At 40.2% G+C, this 23,992-nt stretch overlaps 2 protein-coding genes across 2 annotated transcripts; both read right to left on the bottom strand.

Moving 5' to 3' along the window:
• Positions 1–348: 348 nt before the first annotated feature.
• On the bottom strand, positions 349–6,529 carry IL26 (interleukin 26; the record flags this gene model as incomplete). Its single annotated transcript, XM_082280359.1, has 5 exons — positions 349–435; positions 520–585; positions 4,342–4,473; positions 5,923–5,979; positions 6,359–6,529. The coding sequence occupies 5 exons, from the start codon at positions 6,527–6,529 to the stop codon at positions 349–351; spliced, it is 513 nt and encodes a 170-aa protein (XP_082136485.1).
• A 14,648-nt stretch (positions 6,530–21,177) lies between these two features.
• On the bottom strand, positions 21,178–23,271 carry IL22 (interleukin 22; the record flags this gene model as incomplete). Its single annotated transcript, XM_082280724.1, has 5 exons — positions 21,178–21,291; positions 21,709–21,774; positions 21,986–22,129; positions 22,226–22,291; positions 23,077–23,271. 5 exons carry the CDS (start codon positions 23,269–23,271, stop codon positions 21,178–21,180), a joined length of 585 nt encoding a protein of 194 aa, XP_082136850.1.
• Positions 23,272–23,992: the final 721 nt, after the last annotated feature.

Below are 23,992 nucleotides of genomic sequence, written 5' to 3'. Positions count from 1 at the left end.
CACGTGGCACATTGTGTCTGGTCCGCAAGGTAGCAGATTCCACGTTGTGCTGGCATGGCGTGTTCGGGGGCCGCCTGCGAGACAGCAGGCAAGCAGGCAGGATGGGAAGCACAGCAGGCTGCTGTAACTGCTCCAGAGGCAGAACAGGCAAAGGTGCTGTGCCAGGCTAACTGCGAAAGCTTATGAGAACCCCTCCTTATGCTGCTGTGTTTCAGAGGGTGTCCTTCCATGGGACAGAATTACTGCCAGACACGTTGTACATCCAGCTCTCAGTTCATTTTCAGGCCTTTTGGGTGTTGATCTGTTCTTAGCACAGAAGCAGCACGTTGCCTGTCACATCCTCATTCTTCATATGATGGTTTGTATGTAGGCCTGAATCCAGGGAAGGAGAATGTCCAGCTCATGGATAGCCTTGTAGATTCCCTTATCTCCAAGCTGTTGAGAAGATCAAGGCATTAGAAAGAAACTATCTACAGCCCTTGAACAATCCAGTGGGGAGCCAGCACCTCCTGCTCTTACCTTGAGAAACATTCTCTTTAATTTCTTGACTGCAGAAGTTAACCTTGTGGATGGAGCACACGGAAGCTGAAGGATGAAAAAAACCCAAAGATGCTGATATAAAGACATAGTGATGAGGAAGAGTCCAGCCCACAGTGTGGCACTGTAGGGCTACCAGTAAAATGTGTGATCTCAGCATCATTTCAGCATCTCCCAATACTTCAAACGTGTTCTTTTACCTGCGTGCTTCCTGCCAAGTTGAGTTCACAACACACAAAATTGGTACTATGAGTACCTCTAAGTTTTCTTATTAAGCACTTTCTATCTATTCAGGAATCTTCACTTAAGTTGCCGTTACACCTTTTTCACGTTGTAAGACTCAAGCTCTAAGACTCAAGGCCCTTTAACTCTAAACCCTCAGAACCTCTGAACCTGAGAGAAGGCAAGGCTAAGGACCAAAGGCTGTTGCAAAGTACAGGGAGCAATTTTGCACATTTCTGCAAGACCTTCAAACGTTTATAAAGTTAATTTATGTTTTTCTCTGTTGCCCTGCCTGTTTGTCCACTGTCTGACTAACTACAGGCTGGAGAGCTTAGTTCTCTCCTCACCATTTATCTCTAGCAGCTCAGCACTGGCCATCCAAAGCTGTTCCAGCTGGTGTTTTATTTGAGCTGCCAGACTAAGCTTTCTGAGCAACACGGCTTGCTGATCCTTATCTACCTGGGTTTTCAAAGGGAGAGATACATTCTTTCAGAGAAAAAAAAATGGAAAAATCTGATGTTTTCCAATCTACAGACAAGGGTAACCATGTTTGAAAAGGGAAAAGATAAAGGTCCTCACCTCAACTCGTGGAAGGAAATTACTCCACTGAAATGAATGATTAGTTCTTTTGTATCTTACACACAGTACTTTAAAAAAGAGTACAAACATTTTCAGGTTACCTTTTGTGCTTCCCAAAGTCACCTCACATTATGAAAGTGGGGAAAAAAAGCAAATCTTTAAAAGAGAGTGTAAATAAAATAAATGTCTTAAAATCTTCTAACCAGGGCATTTCTTTTTGACTTGGACCTTTTTTTTTTAAATTATCTCCATCTTGTATGATGCAGATTTCCACAAAATATAATTTGGTAGCAGAACTGACCTTAAATGAGTATGTTGGCTTTAGTGATGATACACATTACAAACTCTTATCTTCCTGCATATACTGCAAGTAACTAAATGAGCTAGCCAGCAAGTCTGAGTATTGCAAACAATACTCAAAGTCAGCTTGAGGTCTACAAGCTCTGCCTAAAGTGATAGAGAAATATTAAAAGTTCTGCAAGGAATATATTGTCCTTCTTCACTCCATTCAAATATGAGAAAACACTTCCACAATCTGCTGCTGATATAAGAACATAAGTCCAACCTCAGAAGCAACTTCACACTGCTCTCAGCAATGCTGACCAGGGCACTCGGGCAAGTAAAGAGGTCAGTGGTGCTCCAGGTGGATGCTCCAAGTATCCAAGGAAAAATGCCTGCTTCCTTTACCTTGCAGTCATAGTCTAAATGAAAAAGTCTGACTTTACTGCAGAAAATTAGTTTAGAGGTTTTCAAACTTACGTATTTCTAAAAAACTGAACTTGGGCCCCTGTATCACTGGAAAATATTAATGCCTCCTTGTTTGGACAAAACCAAGCACTGGTAGGGTGAGAATCATAATGTTGTAGTATAATGTCTTTGAAAGTGGTTGGCAGGCAAATATTGTTAGGACTTTCAGGTAGCACACGTGCCTCTAGCTGGCTGTATTACAGCCCGAGTTGTGAGACAATATAGGGCAAATACATATATAAGGGTATCACTGTTTCCCTTAGTTGTACAGACAACTTTATTATTGAAAGGTAACAAATCAATTAGGTAAGTATGTTGTCATGGTGGAAATCCTTTCTGATAAACGTCTTATAGCTCAGCTAGATAATAACAACTGAAGAGCTTATGTACACGGATGAATGAGTGTTAATTTATTGAAGAATAATGTGATGAAGAAATCTCGAGTTTGGTATTAGCAAGGGATCCATTACTTTCACTCTATTCACAATTTCTATTATTCTTTCACGTGGTTTTGTATTGCTGGGTTTGAATTAACACAAACATTTCAAAAAATGTTAGTTTCCAGAAATGAGGTGTCTCTTAGAAAATCATGACAAGATACCATTTCTCAAAGAACTGTTGTTTGTCTTCTAGGGAAAGTCTTATCTCCCTTAGCAGCACTTTGTAAGACCCAAAAATGTAAATTGTTATGCTTAGACTTCTTTTGGGTAAAACACTGGCACTAATTATGAAAAAGAATGCAGGAGCGCAGAGAAATCTGCAGCATTTTGTCTCCATACAGCACAGAAACAAGTGCATTACTAAGCTATCCAGCAAGCCACAGTCACTGGATATTCTGAATTCAGTCACAGTTGACAGTCTAAACTCCTCAGTGTGTACTGACACTTGTATAGAATATGATTGCTTTTCCAGACAGAATGAAATGTCTATAAAGCATATTATACCATCTGAAATTATGTTATGGCTTTCTGGAATTATAGCATTATCTGGAATTTTGACAGAAACAAATAAACACAGCAGTATGATCACAGCAGACTGCTGTGAATAATGGCTGTAAATTGCAACTGTTTAACATGGTTTTAAATACAGAACCTGAAAGCTGGTGGAGTTTTCTCCCATTAAGATTTGAATCTTTTTACATTATGCAAATATCCCAGTCGAATTCTGCCCTATAACTCTGCAAGCAATCTCTGAAGCTGTTTGTTTTTGCATTGCAAATATTTTTGTGCATGTAGAACCACTGTCCTTCTCTTTCATGCTACTATGCAGTTCAGATTAGACAAAGTTTCAATTAATTTAATTAATTCATTCATTGACTTGCCATCCTGCTCTCACTTTTTCAAATCACTATAGTTGTTTGCCTGGATATTCACGGCTATATTTCACCCTAAGTCAGGCTCCACTTTCTGGGACTGTGATTTGTGAGGACTGCAGGTTTAGGAGAGAAAAAAAAAAATCAACAGGATATTAAGTTTTAAGATACACCCTGTTGCTGTTTGTTTAGATACACCCTTAAAAATTAGATGAGAAATTGCCAAGAAGATGATGGCATCGTCTTAGCATCCTGCCTGGTATGTTGGCAAGTATATTTGCACAGGCAAAAGTGTGCTCTAACTGCTATCCTGTTGTTACTTAGGCAGAGTTGGTAAAAGTGCCTCTTCTCTGGGGTACATGGAGACATTTCACCAGTGGTCAGCATCACTCTGACAACCTGCTCTGACCGTGAGCACAGCTGACACATGGGATCTGCTCCTGTGTGCTTCATAATTGCGGTGCCTGCTTACTGATGAGACGCCACCCGTTCTTTCAAAATTCAGTATGGAGGAGCAGATGTGACATGTGTGTAAAGATTACATACATGCAAGAGGGTATGCTGTTGAAGAAGGAAAGCATTACCACTGTTACATTACAGCAACTCGAGGAGCAACATTTCTCCCTGTGATCACCCTGTCTCTTTGCAGCTTTGGTGATGAGAGGGCAGCACAAGGTGATATCATCAGTAGGGAAGTGGCTTGTCTCCATGGGATCTGCGCCACCTTGCACACTCCCCACAGGATCACTCTGGGAGAGAATGAATGGTGTTAAACTTCCTGGGCCCAGTGGGGAAGCCCTCGTCAAGTTAGGTCCCCTGTAGCATGGGACACACCATGACTCTGAATCACCCACTCCCTCTCCATCTGCTGAAAAACTGAGATGGAGCCCTTCCCTAACTTTTCAGATAGACAAAGTTAGCTTAGCTCTCAGGAATATACTCACACAGGCATCCATGTTTGCTTGCAGGACCTGGAAGGCACTAATAAAGTACAACTTGTCACTTCCTACCTCAAGACGACAGAAGACATTTTTCACATAGAAGGAGAGGAGCTGATCTCGAACACTGCAGTTTGTCTGAAAACAAATCAAGTAATGATTTGACAAATGAAAACCTCATAAGTCAACTTTGGCCTGAAATTTCATCCTCATAAAAAACATGCATGTTTAGAAAGCAATCAATGAAACCATTTTTGTGAACTTTAGTATCCCATTGACCTTCTTCCTTTTGTTTTACACAGCTGAATGTAACTCTGCTTTCTGAAGGAATAGCAGGAGGGTACTGTGTTGGCAGGCACAGGAGTATTGGCTACACATGAGCAGAAGTGACAGCAACGAATGTACTTAATACACAAAGAATAAATGGAAGATAAATTGGGGAGTTAAGTCAGATCATCTGGGTCATTGTGGGTGTCATTTTTCCATTCCTCCACATCAGTGTCCCATGACATTTGATATGCTGTAGGGTATCCGGCCCATCCCCAATTGCTGCCCCAGAAACGACCAGTCATCCTGTCAACTCTGTGTCATATCTGCCTGACCTGTGGGTTCTCCTGGACACCTAAAGGTATTTCAAATGACTATATGACTATTTTTAGGCAATGGAATGAAGTATCAGGTGTGAGATTCCCATCAGGAGGGTAATGCAGCTGCAAATTACACCACTCGAATGTGAATGTCTGTGTGTGGGTCCCACAGCCAAGTGAGGAGCCTTCACTCCCAAGGTAATTGGTGAAATCCAAGGGACAGCAAAGGCCAACAGGTCTATACTTAAGGTATATGCTATACTTTATCTTAAAGATAAACCAACTCAGTTGCCCCTGCTGATAGATCTCTGCGTGAAGAAAACTATAATATCTCACACACTTCCAGTCACTTACAATTAGACACCCAAGGTTTGTTTCTCACTCCCATGCTGAATTGCACTGGGAACTCTGACATCCCTCTTCCAGTGCGCCTGCAGAGGTCTAAGCTCAAAGCAGCTCCTTGGATGTCTCAACTCCCTGCAGCATCCTCGGGCTATCCATGGTACTGCACACCCTCAACAGAAGGTGCCTCAGCTGCGGGACAGTGGCAGTGGCTCTGGCCCTCCTGTGAGGGCTGGTGCCTGAAGACGTTGCTAGGAGGCTCACATGCAGCCAGAGCTCACAAGAGGAGTGAGTGCTACCACAAGCACACTCCTCCCTGACCAACAAGCACCCTCACCCCAATTTCCCTGGCACAGCACGACTCCAGCTGCCTAGAAAGAAGTGCCTCCAGGCAGGCTTTGCGAATCCACCTATTTCCCCCCATACCATGATCAACTGTCCCTTCATGTCCCAGGGGAATACCCCTCTCTATGCAACAGAAATAACACTCTTCCTCTAAGCAGAAGACTTTATTAAGAAGATGGCTTTCATAAATGTCTTTCCCGAATAAACACAAGTGATTTTTACATCAGCTGTCATTGCTTTTGATCACATATTCCTGTTTCTATTGACCAAAGGTAAATTAAAGAAAATGGAAAACCAGTAGTGTAAATCTTACCATAAACATCATTTTTGTAGTCTTTTTAAGCAGTCTTGTGGTCTTGATGAGATCCTTCTGTAAAATATATTGTGCTAGTATTAATTAATCCAAGCAGAGGAAGGGACACAATATCAAGTCTGGTTTGTACAAAATTCTGTAATAATAATTTTAATCTTCTTCATCATCTTCAGATGTAGGATGAGGACTCAGTAAATCTGTATTCCAATCCCAGGCTAACTACAAATTTTTTTCATGGCAAACTCATCCAGCCTCTCTATGCATCTTCTATGCATCATTTTTTCCCATCTTTACAAAAGGAGTAGCTGCATTACCCTATCTCTAAGGACCATAGAGAACATTCAACTTATTAAAGTTTCCAGAAGCTCAGTAATTAAACTAATAAAGAAGCATCTATAAATAAAATAAACTTTTTCAACTAGTGGGATCAACTTACAGGAACAGATGATTTTAAACTAGTTGCCTTGATATACAGGTTCTCTGTCAGCTGGGAGAGGAGTCCTTTTCGGCAGGTATGTTTTCCTGTAGGTGACTTTTTGCCTTCCACGGCAAAAAGACAAAGCAGAAATAAAAAATGCCCAGATCTGAAAATAGAACATACTTTCATCTTCGCTCCCAGATCTTCGAGCCTCTACAGTCACAGTAGCATGTGTGATGCAGCCAGACTGGTTAGATGACAGAGGTTAACCTAATTTTGTTAACCCTCAAAGTAGCTTCTTCCCCGAGATGCTCACGTAGATAACCTATTGCTCATGTGGTGGCTGATCGGTATTTTTGCTGTGCTTTTTTATACATCTTGCTCCACTTTCAACAAATTTGACCACAATCATCTGTGACGTTTTTCTAAACGATATCTCCATATTTACTGGCAGCAGGGTCAAGGTTTCCAAGAAAGAAGAACTTCCCTATCATGTGAGAAGTCTTCTTTCATTTAAGTAGTGGTCAAGTGAGGAAAAGGTAGTTGAGCGTTAGTTTAGTTTTGTAACAAAGTATGCTAAATGCATGTTTGGGGGGTTTTTTATTTTTCCACAAAACCTTATGGCAGCACTTTTCTGAAAGGTAATGTCCCAGAGAGGAAAAAAAAATCTTTCCTAATTTACCCTGAAAAGATTAGAAAATCTGTTATCTATAAGGAAGCTGGACTGCACAGCATTTAAAAGTTCCCCGTTCAGTTTTTTAGAAGAGTGTTTTTTCCAGGGTATAGCATCTAATAGCAAAGGTGTTTCCTGTCTATTTTAAATTCTGTAGTCTTTTTACAGGGTACTTTGCCCCAGTAGGAGCAGTAGGTTTTTTAGTGTGAAAGGGAGGACTCCAGGGAGGGCTCTGTGGGAGGACTAGGGCATCCTTGGCTATCAAGTCACTTTAAAAGCTCACTGAGAGCCGCAGGCACTGGGAAATAATGTGCAGGATCCCAGCATACCCATCACAGAGATGGTAACAGTAAAACCATAGAATCAGATGACCACTCTTCTACAAAGGTGGTGGAACAAAGATTGGGCAATCTGTGTCTCTGGCCTGTTTCCAAGACAGCCAGATGCTGCAAGTTTCTCAGGTACCACTCCAGACGTGGGAGAATATCACCGCAAGGATAGACTTGGAAATCATGAAGTAACCCCAACAATGTGAGGCTGTTAAGCCAAGGATGGTTTTAACTCAAATGTCAAGATCCTGGAACTGGCTGATGTATGTGCAAGAAGACGAAGAAAGCAGGTTTTGGATAAGCAAAATATTTCCTTGATACCTTGATTTTTTTTGGAAGTAAAAGCAAGCCCTTGAAATATTCATAAAGGACAGAGTTTTTTACTCCTTTAATGTTTCAAAAGAAACACAGAAGACTTTAAACAGATCAGAGAAAGTGGTTTAAACTGCAATGACTCAAAGTGACCATGATCTGTCAGATCAGCAGCAGAGCTGTTCGTCCCTCTATGGTGCCACCAGCATGCCTGTGCCTGGACATGTGTCAGCTCTGGGAGGAAGAAAAGTGAGACAAGCTGGGTAACGAACTCACCTCAGCCTTGATCCCACTGACCATTTACACAGACAAGCACATATGCAGCCTCCAGGCCAAACTTGGTTCACATCCAGCTTCAAAGATCCCACTTGTTACAGCTCTGGGAAATGCATTTTTCCACAGAACCACCTACACATCACATTCACCAGCACTGAAATGCTAATGGGGCTCAGGGACAAAAAGAACCAACAAGAGGAGGTTATCTTAGGCTTTTGGAAAGTGGAGATGATGGTGGCCTGAAGCCTTATGTGCATTTTAGTCCTCATTTGGACTGTGGTCTGTATTTAAACACTCTAAATGCTGGTCAGGCTTGCCAGATGAGGTGCACTGAACCTCAGCACACATGGTGTGTGGACAGCAGATTAGCCTCTTACTGCTAGTTTGTTCCTAGAAGAGGATCTTGGTTGAAACCAATACAGTCAGAATGCAAAACTACCTTGAGTTCCCAAAGGTGTGGTACTCCTTGGTCAACAGTTTTCCTCTGAATGGAATAAATGGGTCATGCAGCCAGTCTGTAATGGCTTTTCATATGAAAATCAACAATGTTCAACATCTCTGAAACTTCTAATGTTGCTGGAAAACCCTTGAGCCCACAAGTTTCATTTTGTCTCTTCTGTGAACTCGTATCACCATGCTTACAGAGCTGTAGCAGTGACACTTTTTCATTGGGTTCTAGACACCTCTGGATGTTAATCAGTGACTGTCTTACTGAATTGGCTAACTTTGCAACTGGGTGGTGTAAAAGGATGCAGATGGATGCAAGTGCAAGGTAGCCATACTTAAAAAAAATAAACAAAAATAAAATAGGGCTTTCCTATCACTCACAAAAGTATGGGGGCTACCATTTAAAAACCAATCCTATAAAATCAATTACACTTCTACAATTTTTGATATGATGATTTAATTTCTAGTCAAAAAATAACCAATATTCTTCAAATTTTTCATGTGTAACTTGTTCAGAACAAAGATGGTCTTTGCTTTCCAGCTCTTGTGTAGCACTTTGTACATTGTATTTCAGTGCCGCTTTGGCACTCAGACATAACTATGGTATAAATAATATAGAATACCAAAAAACCAGTGTTACTCAGTATTTCAAAGTTATAAGAATCAGAAGAAAAAACAAATTCAGGGACCAGCCCTTTTAGCAATGAAGACAGAAAATACATGAAAAACTTTGTATGGGCAGTGGAACTGATGTATCCAGAGATAGTCTGAGGAAAAGAGCAAAGCACACCACAAAGCATGTTGGCTTCCATGCATAGGCTGGAAACCAGAGAAGGTCAAGGACCCTGCCCCAGAGGAAATGGGCTCTCTAATGGAAAATTTTAGATGTACACTATCAGCAAATAGTTCAGGAACAATGCAATTCTGATAACACAAACACAGTTCGTGTGTTACATCTACACAAAATGTGTAAAGACCATGAGAATGAACAAGAAAGAAAATAACTAAGAAAAAAGTGTAAGAAAAACCACCAGAGCAGGCAGCTTATTAGGTAAGAAAATCTTGCCTGATTTGCCCTGTGTAGGGACTAAGTTTCAAAGGAGGCTGTGTATGACTTATGTTCAATGTGTGTGCATGAGAATTACAGCCTGAGGAAGATCCTTTCTTCCCTGCCTTATTATGAGTCACGGAATTGTCTTCATCTACAGGAGCTTAATAAATATTTTTAAGATTAAATTCTCTTGATCTATGGAGAACAAACACATATATCTACCACTGCTGCAAAGTTCTGTTAGTCCATTTAAGGGAACAATCATATGTACTGGTTGTTTTGCAGCTTAAAACGTTTTTGATTTACGTCCATGAAAAGCCTTTTCTAGTTTCTTACTTATGAATCTTCTCACTTTTCACTATTTCTGTTTATTTCATTTCCTGTTAGTATAACTAGAATTAAATGTCGTGTACTTCCTATGAACATTACATTACTCATATTTGCTTAACTGCTGCTAATGTTATGCCTTCCCTTAAGACTATTCTATGTCTTTTGTTTCCTTATCCTGTTTTATTCACTTTGGTCTTCTGAAAAATAAGAGGTCTACATCAAGAAGTGCAGTAGTTGTCCTCAGAAATGTGATTTGATAAATAACAAAGAAGTTTAGAGAGATTTTAAAAAACTGAGGGTGACAACACTACTGCTAGGACATAAAAAATTGAGATCCCCTAGTACCTCCCTTGGAGAGAGAGCTTTGGAGAAGAGAAGCTCCTAGCATTCAAAACCGAGTCTGCAATTTTCTAAAAATGGTTATAATGAACACATAGGTAAGCCCTAAATACTGACCAGTGTTTAAACTCTGTTTCTTGTGACCTTCAATTAGTATAATAGGAACCCCTGGAGCTGCTATAGATTTTGTACAAATACAGAACTATTGTGAGCCAGTTTTTCAGACAAGGGTACCTGAATTACCCATGCAAACTCAGCGCACAGGCACCCAGCAATCCACTACCAGTAGCCTCAGTAGTCATAAATGTCAGGGAAACAACAGAATAGCACAATCAGATGGTACTAGCAGCTCCAGCTTACATATTATACACACACTGCTCTGGTTAGGAAAAATAAACCTGCATAAATTAAATAAGGACAGTGCAAAGAAAACTAAAAACACTGGATGTCCAAGACTGGATGCCAGTCTGGTGCCTCTCCCATCCTTACACACAGAATCCCTACATTTGTTAACCTGGGTTTCATGGTGCCTGTCTGGGTGCCCCTCAACAGCCTTTGCTGAAGAGCAGCAAAGATTTAGGTTGTAAGTGACCTCTGTAAGTCATCTTGTCCAACACTCCTGTTCAAGAAGGACCACCTACAGCTGCTTGCCTGCGACTGTGTCTAGTCAAGTTTTGAATATCTCTGAAGATAAGACTTCACAACCTCTCTGGTCGCACCAATTCTGGTGCGAATTTTTGGTCACAGTAGAAAACTGTCTTATATTCAGGTGGAATTTCAGGGATTTTAATTTGTGGCTTGTCCTGCCACTGGGCATTGTTGAGAGGAGCCTGGCTCTCTTCTTTACTTCCTCTTCTCAGGCATTTGCACACATCGGTGAGATCTCCTTGACTCTTCCCTAACCTGAACAGTCCCAATTCTCACTGCCTCTCCTCAGACGAAAGACGTCCAGTCCCTTAATTATCTCTGTGGTACTTCACCACCAGCTCCACAAATCCAATTCCCTCAAAAGTTTTTTACTCTATCCCTTACACAAACCTCATAAAAATTTTAAGATATTAAGTAAAGCAGAAATCAGACTCAAAACCAGATGAAGAAGACAAACTAAACCAAACTAACTCAAAATAAAACAAAAAAAACCCCAAACACAATTACGTTTTCCCTGGGAATTTGTACCCCTTTGCACTTTATGTAACAACTTTTGAGTAAGCTTCAAATGTGAATTGCTATAAAACATGCTATCAATCCTCTGTCATCCTCAGGACTGGTTCAAGTGGTGGATTTCCCTGTGCTATTGGCCTGCTTTGGTGTTTCAGTTTGGTGATGGATGGCTGACAATTGTCTGTAAAGCTAATTTTATTTCAGAAATCTGGTTGGAAGGTTCAGTACATTCAGTCTTTTCAGAGACAGATCACAGAGTATACTCAGCATCTATTTTGAAACCACAAGGGCACTAGAACTAAAATTATGCATTAGTGCACAGAAATAGACAACAAACAGTTTTCTAAGCAGTAGCAGTTTTTATGGCCAACTATTAACTGCTTCAAAAGAATGCTCAGTGATATCTGAGTAACTCAAGATATATCTCAAATGTTCAGTTATGTAGTTAAAAATTAGTAATTATTTCCTGGCTGGAAAAGGAGCTTAGTTTGACATAAAACCTTTATGTAAATAGACTTTACTAGTCACATTCGTGTAGCCTTGCATCTGAGAATAGAGATTAGGAAAGAAACAGATTTGAAAAAATGTTTGAGCATGTTCACATCATTCCCATCAACCAGTTGAGTGATCTCACTTAGCAACAGTGATTCAGTCCCCAAACTCTTTAGAAAACATTTGTTTGCCACCACCAAACTCACAATAGGAAATCCCTGTGCAGCGGTATTTCTGCAGAATGTACAGATGTGCTCAGCAACAACAGCTCAGCCTGCCCACATGGGCAGGTGGCTATTCCAAACTCCTCGTTTTCTCTTGTGACACACAGGAGTGTTCAAAAGTCTGACCTGCTTTCTCTTGTAATGTCATCATGGCTTTATAAAAAGGTTGTACTAAAATTACAAAAGGAAAAAGCCAATCTCATGGAAACCTGGGTCTGGTTCTGGGGCAGGAGGATGTCGACAGCTGCTAGGCTGGCAGAAGTGTGTCAGTTTGCATGGCACAACTCTTATCCTGCAAAGTTTGTCCTCCTTCTAATTTTGTGCACCATTTTCTCAGTTTTCTTTCTCCCCATGATCTTTTTTAACTTTCATTCTTGCTTCTTTTTTCAAAATTTTTAAAGGTGATTTTTCCCCTCCGCTCTCTTAACCCAGGACATTCCTGAGCCAGAACAGGCTGCCCATACAGCTCTGTGAGTAACACCACCTGGGAGCCAGGATGAAAGACTGGCATTGAATCTCTTAGCTGATATGCCCATGCTAATGCCAGGGAATAAATTGAACCACAATAAGAAAAATCATTATATTTTATTTTTGTTGGCAAGAATAGTCTTTCATCAAAAAAACCACAAAAACAAACAAACAAACAAAACCAACCAAATCAAACAAAAAACTATGCAGGAAATACTTGCTTGCAGTGGATTTCCTTGGTTTCAGTAAAGAACTGAAGTCCTCCATTTGGTTTGGAGCTGAAGTTCCTCTGTTTACTGAAAGCTGAATCTTAGCTTTAGCCTGACGATTTTGAGCTACACGAAAACCTCCTGCACTGGCAAATGTGAAAGACTTGCCAAGTCATCTCTCAGGTCAACTGTCTCACAAGTGAGATTTGTTCCAAAATCCTGGCCCGTGCTGGACTCTGTTGGACTCTACCATAGGACATTTGCCACCTTGACTCTCCAGAGAAGGACCAGAGAACAAAAGCGAGAGAAGCAAGAGTGCAGCAGGGAACAAAATGATTTCCCAGACTGGTTTTCCATTTGGAAGTGCCGTTCTCTCTCCAGTGAACTTAAACCTATTGGCAATAAATGTGCTTCCCTCTGTTTTCTTTCCCTCAGAAGCATCTTCGGTCCCTTCAGTCAGAGGTTGCTTCCATTCAACGGCACGTTCATGGCTCCAGACTTTCCACTTCCCACTCTGTATCTTCCTTCTTTGTGAGGTGGTGCTTTCAATGAACCTCATCAGTAGAGATATTTGTGGAGGAAATTTTACATATTTAATTATTAGATATGGTCACATCTGGCATTTTTTTGCTAGAAAACATACAGGATATAATTATTTACTTATGAGAGGCTCCAAAGCATGTAAAATCCTATGGCACAGGCCACTAGAGAAGTATTTGATGGTGCTGTAAAATCTGAGTTTCTTGCTGGCAGGATTTATAAAACAGAGATTTCATTGGAAAGACTCCGAAAAGTTATAGAAAAATAAAATATCACAAAATATAACTAGAAAGAAAGAGAGACGCCACAGATGCCAAAATATGCATTGAGATTTTCACTTTAGATCAGGAAACTTTTGATGATTTTCCCAATTAAAACAACCGAAAAACTGTATTTTAGAAGCTTAGGAAATTTATTTTAGAAACCTAAGAAAAAAGTAGAGTACCGGTTATATCTAACTTCAGATAACTTGCTTGTTTGGAATTTCACTCTTTAGCATATTTTCAGGGTCTACTTTTTACTTAGTAGATAGTGCAATACATAAACACATGCACAATACTTTAAATTACAGAAATGTTTTAACAGATACCTTCTTTAAAAGCTTTTTGAACAAAACAGAAATATTCCACCTCTTAATATTTGTAGATTTAGTAGAGCTTTCAGAGAATCCTTATGTGCAAAATTGCAGTTAGAGATCTGAGCATTGACTTTGCAAACTCCTATACATCCAATTCATATAGTAACTGTGACTGAAGTTTAAATCATCAAATATGCTTGTAGGAGCGAAGCAAAACTAATAAGTAAGTTCTTAGTGTTCTCCATACGAAAATAGCTACTTTTAATTTTCTAAAATATTGTTTCCGGAGAACAACGAATGGACACCTTTTCTGGGTTTTTTTACAATTTAATATCAGTGCTGAGCTTACCAAATTTTGAGTTTCCAGGAGAAAATCATTCTTATGTAGAAAAGCAGAAAAACGTTTCAAAAATCCAATTAAGAAGATCTTTCAAACTTAATTAGATCTTCAGAGCTACCATTTACTACAAAGAAAAAACAAAAAAATCCTTTGCCATAATTTTTCTGATTATTTATATTACTTAGACCACCAGAAAGAGGTTAATTCTATAGCTCACTGTGTGGGCCAGAAAAATCACATGGCAGCCTTGATTTTAATTACTTCTTTCCCGTCTCTAAAAATTTTCAGCACTTGTATGCATTTGTTAAAAAGGTTTTATCGGTTCCAAATACACTTTTCATGGGTTATAAAAGGTTTCCTCACATTTCCAGGTTTAGGTTAGATTATTTGAAAGCAAATTTTTACATATGAGAATTCCTTTTCTTGAGAAAGGTATTTTTGTACCAGATTTCCCTTCATTCAGCTCAGCAGCTCCATAAAAATCACATTGGTTGCCTTGATCTTCAGCCAACATGATTCAAAACTCTCAGGCAAGCCCTGCAAAGTATTCCAGGTCTGAAACGTTTGCCCAAACCTCTGAACATATGATGGTTTATTTTACTAATCTGTCACTTTGGAAAAGGAAACATTTTATTTATACTCCTGTAACCACACAGCAAGGAACAGGAGACAATTTATCAATCTCTTTTCTCTATTCTGATAATGAAGTTATGGTATAAGCCTAACCCTATGGTATAAGGAAAAACTTCATACTGCGGGTCTAAGAAACTCTCTGGTTTACTCTTCAGCAGTGTAGAAAAAATTAGTTTCTCCTGTCTTCCTATTTTCAGAGAAACTTCACATATTCACTTCCCCTAAAAAACATTCTGTTATTTATTCATTTCCAGCGTCACTGGATTACCAACAGACAGTGAAGTCTGTAACTGCAAGTACCAGTGGAAAACAGTTAGGAAATGAAAATTGAAATCTATTGCAGTTACATTCTTAGCGCCAAAAGGTTTCCAAAGTAAAATGGCACAGAAAAAGCTGCTTGATTCTGGTTCTTTCACTTGCCCTTAGCTTGACCCATGAGCAACATAACACCCTGAAGTCCATGCCTGGAATTTGTAAGGCTCAGCCACAGACCACCCGAGGCTGGATGTCTGAGCCTGTGCTCATTATGGGGGGCTGATGGAGGGACCAGGCTCTCATCTGCCTGCCACCCTTGCTGCTCTGGAGACAGGCTCTGTGAGTGCTCGTGGGCAGCATCTCAACTTTTGCTAGCTGGTTTTCTGGCACCAAAGCGAGGGCAGATGACTCATACGAGGCTACTATCAAAATGAGGACAATATGTGGTGTTTCAGCAATTTGCAGGATCAGAGTCTTGATCACGGATTTGTTTTGAGTTCCCAGTCGTTGCTCAGAAATCCATGGCATGTAAGAACTGAATCACTGGCAGATATTAAAATGAGAGCACAATGACAGCACTGAGCAGCTCCCTGTTTTGGAAGCTTCAAGCTCATGTCAAGCCAGATATCTCATGTGCAAGCAACTGTCTCGCATTTTCTGAGCCACACATGGTTCCCTCAAGCCAAGATGCTTTCCTAAACTTAATCAAACCTCTATTACCTACAGGAGAAATGAGCACTGTGTTGATGTTCACATTAATGACTACAAAATAATCATATTTTTTGCCAAATGCTGTCCTTGACAAGCAAGCATTCTCTATTTTTGAGCTACCAAAGTAAAAATAAGCCTCAGAGTTAATAATCCCTAAATCTGGAAATATCTACCTAAAATCTCAGTGACATAATGTATTCATTTGGTGACAAAATATTAAAAAGAGAGAATCTGAAATTTCTTCCCCTATTTTAGGGGTCACATTATAAAGGATAACTACTAAAGGAGAAAAGCTGGTCAAACCAGAAACTTTACAGGTGTGTTTGGTAAGAAGTATTAACCTAAGACAAGGCCTGGATATTTTTAGACCAACAATAAACACAAGGTCATTGAAAAGACAAGAAGCATCTAAACTTTATTTTGGAACCTCTGCTTCACAAATCAGTGTTAATACACTAGATTTTCATGGACAAACATTTAATAAAAACAGTCCAGTTCATCACTTCCATTTTACCATCTGTGTTGAAACCTTTAGTTTTTTCTGGTTTTTTTTTGGTGGGGTTGTTTTGGTTTTTTTTTTTTTTTTTTTGGTTAATATAATTAACCTGATAATACACAAACTACAAGCCTAATCTTACATATTTGAAGGCAATAGGAGTTTTCTTTCTACCTTCTGTGGAGCAGGACCAGATACAGGATGAATCCATTGGGGAGTTCTTACATCACAAGGCCTAATCAGAAAGTCAATCTTCATGATTGCTTTTAGACTCTTACCACAGATGCATGATTTCCCCATTCTTCACATCTTAAGGAGATTCATCACTATTCTTTAAGTGTGCAGTAGGAGTCAGAAATCTTTCTTTTGGAAAAAATCTGTACAAAAAGAACAAAATGAACTTTAAATTGGTGCAATTTTGCAGTTTTTTGGAAAACAGTCTCACTTTGCTTTCAGTCATTTGAAACTAGGTCTACAATTTCCACAGGGAAAGCCTTACTGGTTCTTGAAGAAACAACCATACAACAGTTTCAAGTAAGCTAGTTAAAGACATACTTATTAGTCTGGGTTTTTTCAAAATATTTTTACCCATGCTGCCCTGAGCTGAAGTGAAAACATTTTTTATTTAGAAGGTCTGCCCTTTTTTTTTTTCCTAATTCAAACTTGGATAAAAAAATGGCCAGATCCTGGAAATATTAAATGCTGTGCTTTAATCCTTCATACTGAAAAAATGTTTACATTTGGGTCCTATGAGTTAGTTTGCTGAGGATAAATGGCTAAACTCAATATAATTTTTAATTTCTCCTTAGGGAAGGAAAATGTAGGAATATTTTCTTTTCAAACCATTCATCATTGAATTCCAAATTAAATTATAGAAATTGGCATATGTGAATTTGGCCAGGGATTTGTAATTTAAAGGTTAACAGAGAGAGTGATTTCCTAGACTTGAGAAGAAATCTTTTCACTTACATTGTTGTTTAGCACTTTTGTTAGTGGTGAAGTCCATACAGTTAATCTGATAATGTCTGCAGCTTCGTGTTAACCATGAAAAAAGTGTCTCAAATGGAAAATGGGTAGGTGCTGTGAATCGAAGTGCCAACAGCCTGAGTATAGTCTGTATTTTGTAGTTTACCTCCCACAAATTAGGCTTTCTAACAAATCCTGGAAAGGCACAGACTCCTGGTCTGAATCCCCTGGGAGGTTATATTGCTTTCCATCCTAAATATGTTATTTTATGTGACATATTTTTGGGTAGTAGCCTGCTAAAAATATTCTGGATCCCACAGAACTGCACTGTAGGTTTTTCCTTCTTTCCATGATCATTATCTTGTTCCTGGCAGTATCATACATAAGCCTGAGATTGACTAATACTTCTACCTATCTTGCTTCACATTAGCAGGTTGGTTCTGCTCCCAGTTACACAGACTTTACAAACATCCTTACTGAAGATGACTGTGACTGAAAAGTTTGTCAGGCACTTACTGCTGTTCAGCGCAGTCCATTGTTTAGCTAACTGTGCTTTAAAGCACAAGCTGACATAATCACCTGCCACTTATTTATGAACAGGATAGCTTCAACATTTTGCTTTGCCTAGAATATACTTCCAGCAGCAAATTGGAAATACCAACCCTCTATTATTCTAGGTCACTTGGGGAGTATATATTCATACACTGAATATGCAAATCTCCTAACTGAGTAACACTCCAGGCAATGTATTTAAGACATGTTTCTTAAACTGTCACCAATACTTACTCAGCAGGATGTGGAAACTTCTGTTCATGCTTTGGGTTCCTCTCTCTGCAAAATATGACATTTCAGAGGCAGTTTTATAAATGCATTATAATTATCTGTGTAGGGAAAAAAAGCACCTGTTCTGGTCACCTAATGTAGGAGAAGGGGAAGAAGAGTCAATGAAACACAAATTTGACAGTAGCGTGGTCTGTGAATTTTTGACCAGGAAGAGGTCCTGCAGCCCCTACAGTGGAGGCATCCTCAGTGAAGGATGTGGAGCATGTGCTTTCCCTAAGGTTTCTAGTCGAGGACCTCTGGGAATTACAAATAGTCCACAACTTGGAGGCAGAAAACGGAAAGGAAAATAGGGCAACAGAAATCAGAATTGTGTGAATAATGGAGTTTCTCTTTGGTGACCCAATTGAAAAATTAAAATAATTCATTGTGGGTAGGGCCAAAGCACTTGTCCAACTCAAAATGAAACAGCTCATTTTTCTTTCAAATCTCTTTTCAGCCTTTGAAAGAAATGCACATAAAACCAAAAACACAAATTATTTAGAAAATGTCAGAATGAAACATTTCAGCAAGATTTTCCTTTTTTGAGCTGGAACTCTTAACTGAATAAAAACCCAGCTTGCCTAACTGAAACTACATTTTTATTTTCTTTTGGTCAGTAATTGTTTGTCCCAGACATTTCCTCCTGTTGTAAGGGAAACCTACTCCAACTCTTACTTCCTTTGTCTGTTCAAAACTGATCATCGCCACCATCCTTCATACACCCATAAATCATACATACGCTGCAAGAAAACCTGAGAAGGAAATTCTGCAAAGTTTGCTGTGTGGCATTTCCAGGGCTCCAGCTCATGAGGTTTCTGTGGTAGAGTCTTCCAGCTGGCAGTTTTTAGGGTTGGAGAAGTTAATAGTTGACTTCATTTTTAGTTTTTTGTGGACAGATGGGTTTTAATCTGGATTTAGCCCCAGTGCGGAAAACTTGAGAGTCTGATTTGACATTTCAACAAGTTGAAAATGATGTAGAAGAGACCTAAAGGAAGTAGAGAAGGAAATAAGTTCTTTATCCACTTGTGAAGAGATTATATCAATAAGGAACAGCACGTATGTGGCTTATGGTCTCTATTTATAATTAAGGAACAAAAGAGGTACTTTTAGGGCAAAGTCATGTTATCCTGCCCAAAGTCACAATCTTTATAAACCTCTAGTGTAGACCAGAGAAATGACACCTGTATAATTCCTCTTACCCTCCACTGCCTGTAAAGGGAGACAGATGTAGCTCAGGGAAAGACTGTGTATATCAAAGGTCAGTGAAGTGAACTGTTCATTTGGTGTTTAAACTCCCTCACTTTGCTGTCAGCTCTCACAACTCTGAGTGATAAGAGAAAGGATGTTGGCCAACAGCTCTTGACAACATCATTACTTAACCCACAAGAAAGGAAACATATATCCCTCTGAATATATAATAAAGGTTACATCCCTGAAACTGTCATGTGGTACCTGATCCTGGCTGCCTGTCATTAATGGGTCACTTCTGCCTTGACTGTGAACAGGCATGTAAATCATATGCTGTGATATGCAAATGAAAGTGTGGAGAAAAGTAAACCATGTTGAATACATCTAGTTTGACAGGTAATAGGTATCCATCACCCAAATGGATCATATGCCAGTCTAATATGTGATTTCCCACAAGAAAGTGTTATGATTTCAGTTCACATAAACCATGTTCAAAATAGGTATGGATGGATGCTTTTAAATGCATCTTTAAATTGCTCTAGCTCAGGAGCAACATTTTTTAAATGCGGACAGGATGCTTGTTGCCCTGATCAATAAACGGTAAGGCCTTGCTCAAGAAGACTTCAGCAGTTGCTGAAATCTGCTATTACATATTTCCTCTGGCTTTCTGGTTATTTGGATGCTTTTCACCCCTTTAACCTTGGTCCAGTCACCAATTTCTCTGTCTACACCAGAGCAACTCTTCTGTCTCTGCCCAGGAGACACTGCTGAAGGACATGACATGATAATGACAGGTTAAACTGCGTTTCAGGGACTTGGGTTTCTTTCTGTCTTGGAGCTTGTGTTGAGAATAGGCACCAAACATTCTCTACTGAAGGACTCTCAGATCCCTGATGCTGCAGAATGCCATTTGTGCTCAGTGTGCTATGGATGGGCAGTGGGAATGCAGAGCTCTGAGTTTTCATTAGCAGCTGCTGCCTGTTTGTCTCCACGTCATCTGACCCATGGGGACAGTTTGGGACTTTTCACCAGCAGCTGTTCAAGGGGGGACCTTGTCTCTGAGCATGCTGAGGCAGAACCAGTGAACCAAATCAAGGACTTTAAGGAGTGATGCTATTTTTCCCACCATCCCCTACAAAAAAAGCTGACTGACATGCTCCCCACTAAGCCCTGGCCTGTGAGAAGTTGAAATTGCAGGCTTATGGTGAAGAAGCATAGCCCCAGACAGAGCTTGCATCCTTTCTGGATACGAGAATACAGCCACTAGTCCAGCAGTGCCACAGGTGCAACGTGTATCATTTCCCTTGTGTTTGAAGAAAAGACAAAAGCTCTGCAAATAGCTATATTTGAGGACCAAAATATTTATTATAATAAATTAAAGTGCAAGCATTTATAAAACATTCCATCTGCATATAAATATCACACAGCAGTGTTAATTTCTGGTAAAGCTTCATAAATACATTTCCTTGGATATTTTTCAATTAATCTATATAAATAAAAGTATTATATAATTATTACCTTAAAATAAGTTACCATTAAATACAAATAACAAAAATTATTTCTGAACCAGTCTGAAATACCAACTTTTCAGGCAAAGGTCAGAAGGGGGCAACATACGCAAGAGAGATTTCCAACTAGGAGGCTCAAAACATCCTGGCTGCTTATCACTGCCTTGATCAAAGATGATCCATAGGTGTCAAATTTCAGTATATAAAAGACAGAAATGGTTGCCTCATTCCTATGGAGATGAGGAGGACAGAACAGTGCTTTTGTAAATAACTAATGCCCTGTGTTGCAATGGAGAGGCAGTGTCCTGGAGTTTTCATTTTCAAAGAAGGCAGCAATATGCATCCTGTCTCTGCCCACTTAGTTTGCTAGTTTTGACACAAGCGAAAAATATACTGCCTCTGGGGGGAGTGGACATAGCTGCAGCGAGTCAATTTGAGTTATTACAAGAGATCTGCAGAGACATCTCTTCAAGCTTGATCCAGAATTTTTTCAGTTTTTCTTCTTGTTCCCTCCCTTTTTTGGGACATCAGTACAGGCATTTTCCATGTAGTCAAACAGCAAATCCAGCTCTCCAATGGCTTTAGTCTTTCCATTTTCTCCCAACTAGAAAAGAGCAGAATGCAAATCTTAGGAAGTAGTTATTTTTCAGAAAACTGAAATCAGGATTTCAATTAGGTCACAGAAACTGAATCAAGAATTTACTTGCCTAATTCTCTCACATAGTTCTGTTAGAGTCATTATATATTTAGATATAAACTAATTTGCTCAAATCTAGACTAGCATATAAGTTTCCTGCAACCTAGCTTTTGAAGGTTTAACTACCATAACACATGCAGAGAGCTAACAGGACAAGTGAGGGAGGGCTGGAAGGGGAAATATCACTAATCCCCTATTTAATGTCCTTGTAGGCTTCACCTCCTAAATAATCTCCAGAGATTGTTTCATAGTTAGATCAGCCTTAATCCAACTAAATGACTGGGGTTTGAAACTGCTCTTTTTAAATGTTTGGAAAAAATATACCTGTTCCATTTTTTTCTTCATTTGTTCCAGGTTCTTTTCAATGTGCTCTTTCTGTCCTGAAAATCTCTAAAAGAAATAAAACATCCAGACATAAGACTGACAGCTATGTGCAACGATGTACTTTTTTTTCTTTTTCACACCTTTCTATTAACTCTGACTTTCATATCTTTGATCTGAGGTTTCCTTTTGTATCACTGCCTTTTGCCACTGCTTGTAGCTTTCTGAGATTCAGGAGCAACACTGAAAGTCAGAGGGAAAGAAAGCCAGTGTAACTCACACAACTGCTCAGCTCCGAGGTCAGGGATGCCAAGAATTGTGCCACCTCCTCAACATAAGGGTACTGGTACTTGACTTCAGTGAGGAGAACATCCTTTACTACAAACTCCACAACCCTCTTCATCAGGTAGCAGCGGTTGTTTTCCTATGTATGAAAGTAAGAGGTCATGTTACATCAAGGCCAGAGAACACTGAGTGCTGCAGAGGGATGCAAAGAGCAGATTCCTCATGTAAGGCTTACCTTGATGTTAACAAAGAGCTGCTGCCCAATCAATCTGTTGTCCGTGTCCTTGTCTGAGGCACTGGCCTGAGAGGAAAAGAAGGAAGTGTCAGGTGGTGATGGGAACCTTACCTAAAAATTAATAATAAACCCTGAACTTTTCATCAGTAATGAAAGTGCAGGTGGAATGAGGGAATGGACACCACAGACCATTACAGGCAGATAAATTTGGACATTGTGTCTGTTTCTCCCTTCAGCTGGGTAAGATTCAAGGTCAGTATCACAGGAAAATAAATAAGCCAAAGTCTGAATTCATGTCCCCCACTTAAATGTCAGAAGTCGTCGTGGTTATGATGACTAAACCAGATGCTGCAGGTGGCCGACCTCATGGTTGCCCACAGCACTGCTGGGAGGTGCTGCAGCCCTCAACGGTGTACACCCAGGGAGACCCACCCATGGCAAGAGCAGCGAAAAAACTTGCCCTGGCAGAGCTCAGATGCCTGAGCGTCTGCTTGGCTGACTGCAGTCGTGGCCCCGCTCCAAATGGACTGGGCAAACTGAGAAATTTAATACCATATTTCACAATTTGCCCACTTTGGCAGCAGCTGCTTGAAGAGAAGAAGCTGTGCTGCTCCAGGGGCTGCCTTTCCCCTGGGGAGCAGGAGGAGGAGAGGCAACAGCGTCCCGTGGCTACACAGCCAGCAGGCAATAGACTGCTCCGCACACCCAAACTCGGCCTTAACTCAAATGCACATTATTTTTCTGGAGAAACGCATGGGAAAGAGAGAGGAATGCCAAAGGCTAGAAGCCAGGGCACCAACAGAGGAGTAGGTTCTCAGATCCCACCGTGAAGAACACATGGATGACTGTACCGTTTTAGCCAATGTGTAGGTGCGGTTCCTGATGTAGGGCTGCTGGAAGTTGATCTTCCTTAGCTTGCAGGCATGATGGGCAGTGGAAGCCCCTTTCAGAGGCAGAGAGCTGGTGAGAAGAAGAGGGAGACAGCAACAGCAGCAGAAGAAAACCCATCCTGGGAAGCTCTTGGACAAGGTCTGCAGGGAGGCCATGGCTCACGACGTGAAATCGTCCGTCCCAGCAGGCTGCAGATACGGCACTGAGCTCTGATGTGAGAGAAGGCAGCGTTAGCACCAAGGAGAGCGGGTGAAGCAAAGTGAGAGCAGCACAAAGGCTGCAAGCCTTACCTTTGCTGTGATTCTTGACGTGCTCCGCAGGAGGTGAGCTGCACCTTATATAGGGCCACCAACATCTCTCTCAGCTTTTTTTTGGGTACTGGTGGTGAAATAAAAATGACATCAGCAAGTCTCTTACTTTCCAGTATCCTCTTCTGAGAACTACCTAACCACTTCAAAACCCACAAATACAACTTCAAGGCTATCATAATCTTTAGTTTCCTATAAAAAAAACCAAATATTAATGTGGGGCAAAGGAGGGGCTTTTACCAGGGTAGGAATCCTGAATTCCTTTTGCATAAAAATATTTGAGAATTTTATGAGTTTGCGCCTCCTGTCCCAATTATAATGCACTTACTTGATTGACAATTTGATGGCAGCAAACATATCTAAACTTTTTTTAATCTTCTGTTGTACAGGACTGGTTTCACTGCTGCTGACTGGTACACACGAGTGATCAGAGACTGTATCAGAACCTAAGAACTGGACACCTGTGGCTCCTACCATGAAAATACCCTTTCCCACACTGTGGCCCACTGGAGTCACTGGCCATCTGCACATCACTGTGCAATCCTCTCTGAAAGATCAGAAACTGTGT

Source organism: Coloeus monedula, assembly GCF_965178545.1.
Source record: "Coloeus monedula genome assembly, chromosome: 4".
Taxonomy (NCBI): domain Eukaryota; kingdom Metazoa; phylum Chordata; class Aves; order Passeriformes; family Corvidae; genus Coloeus; species Coloeus monedula.
This window is presented reverse-complemented; position numbering and strand designations above follow the sequence as displayed.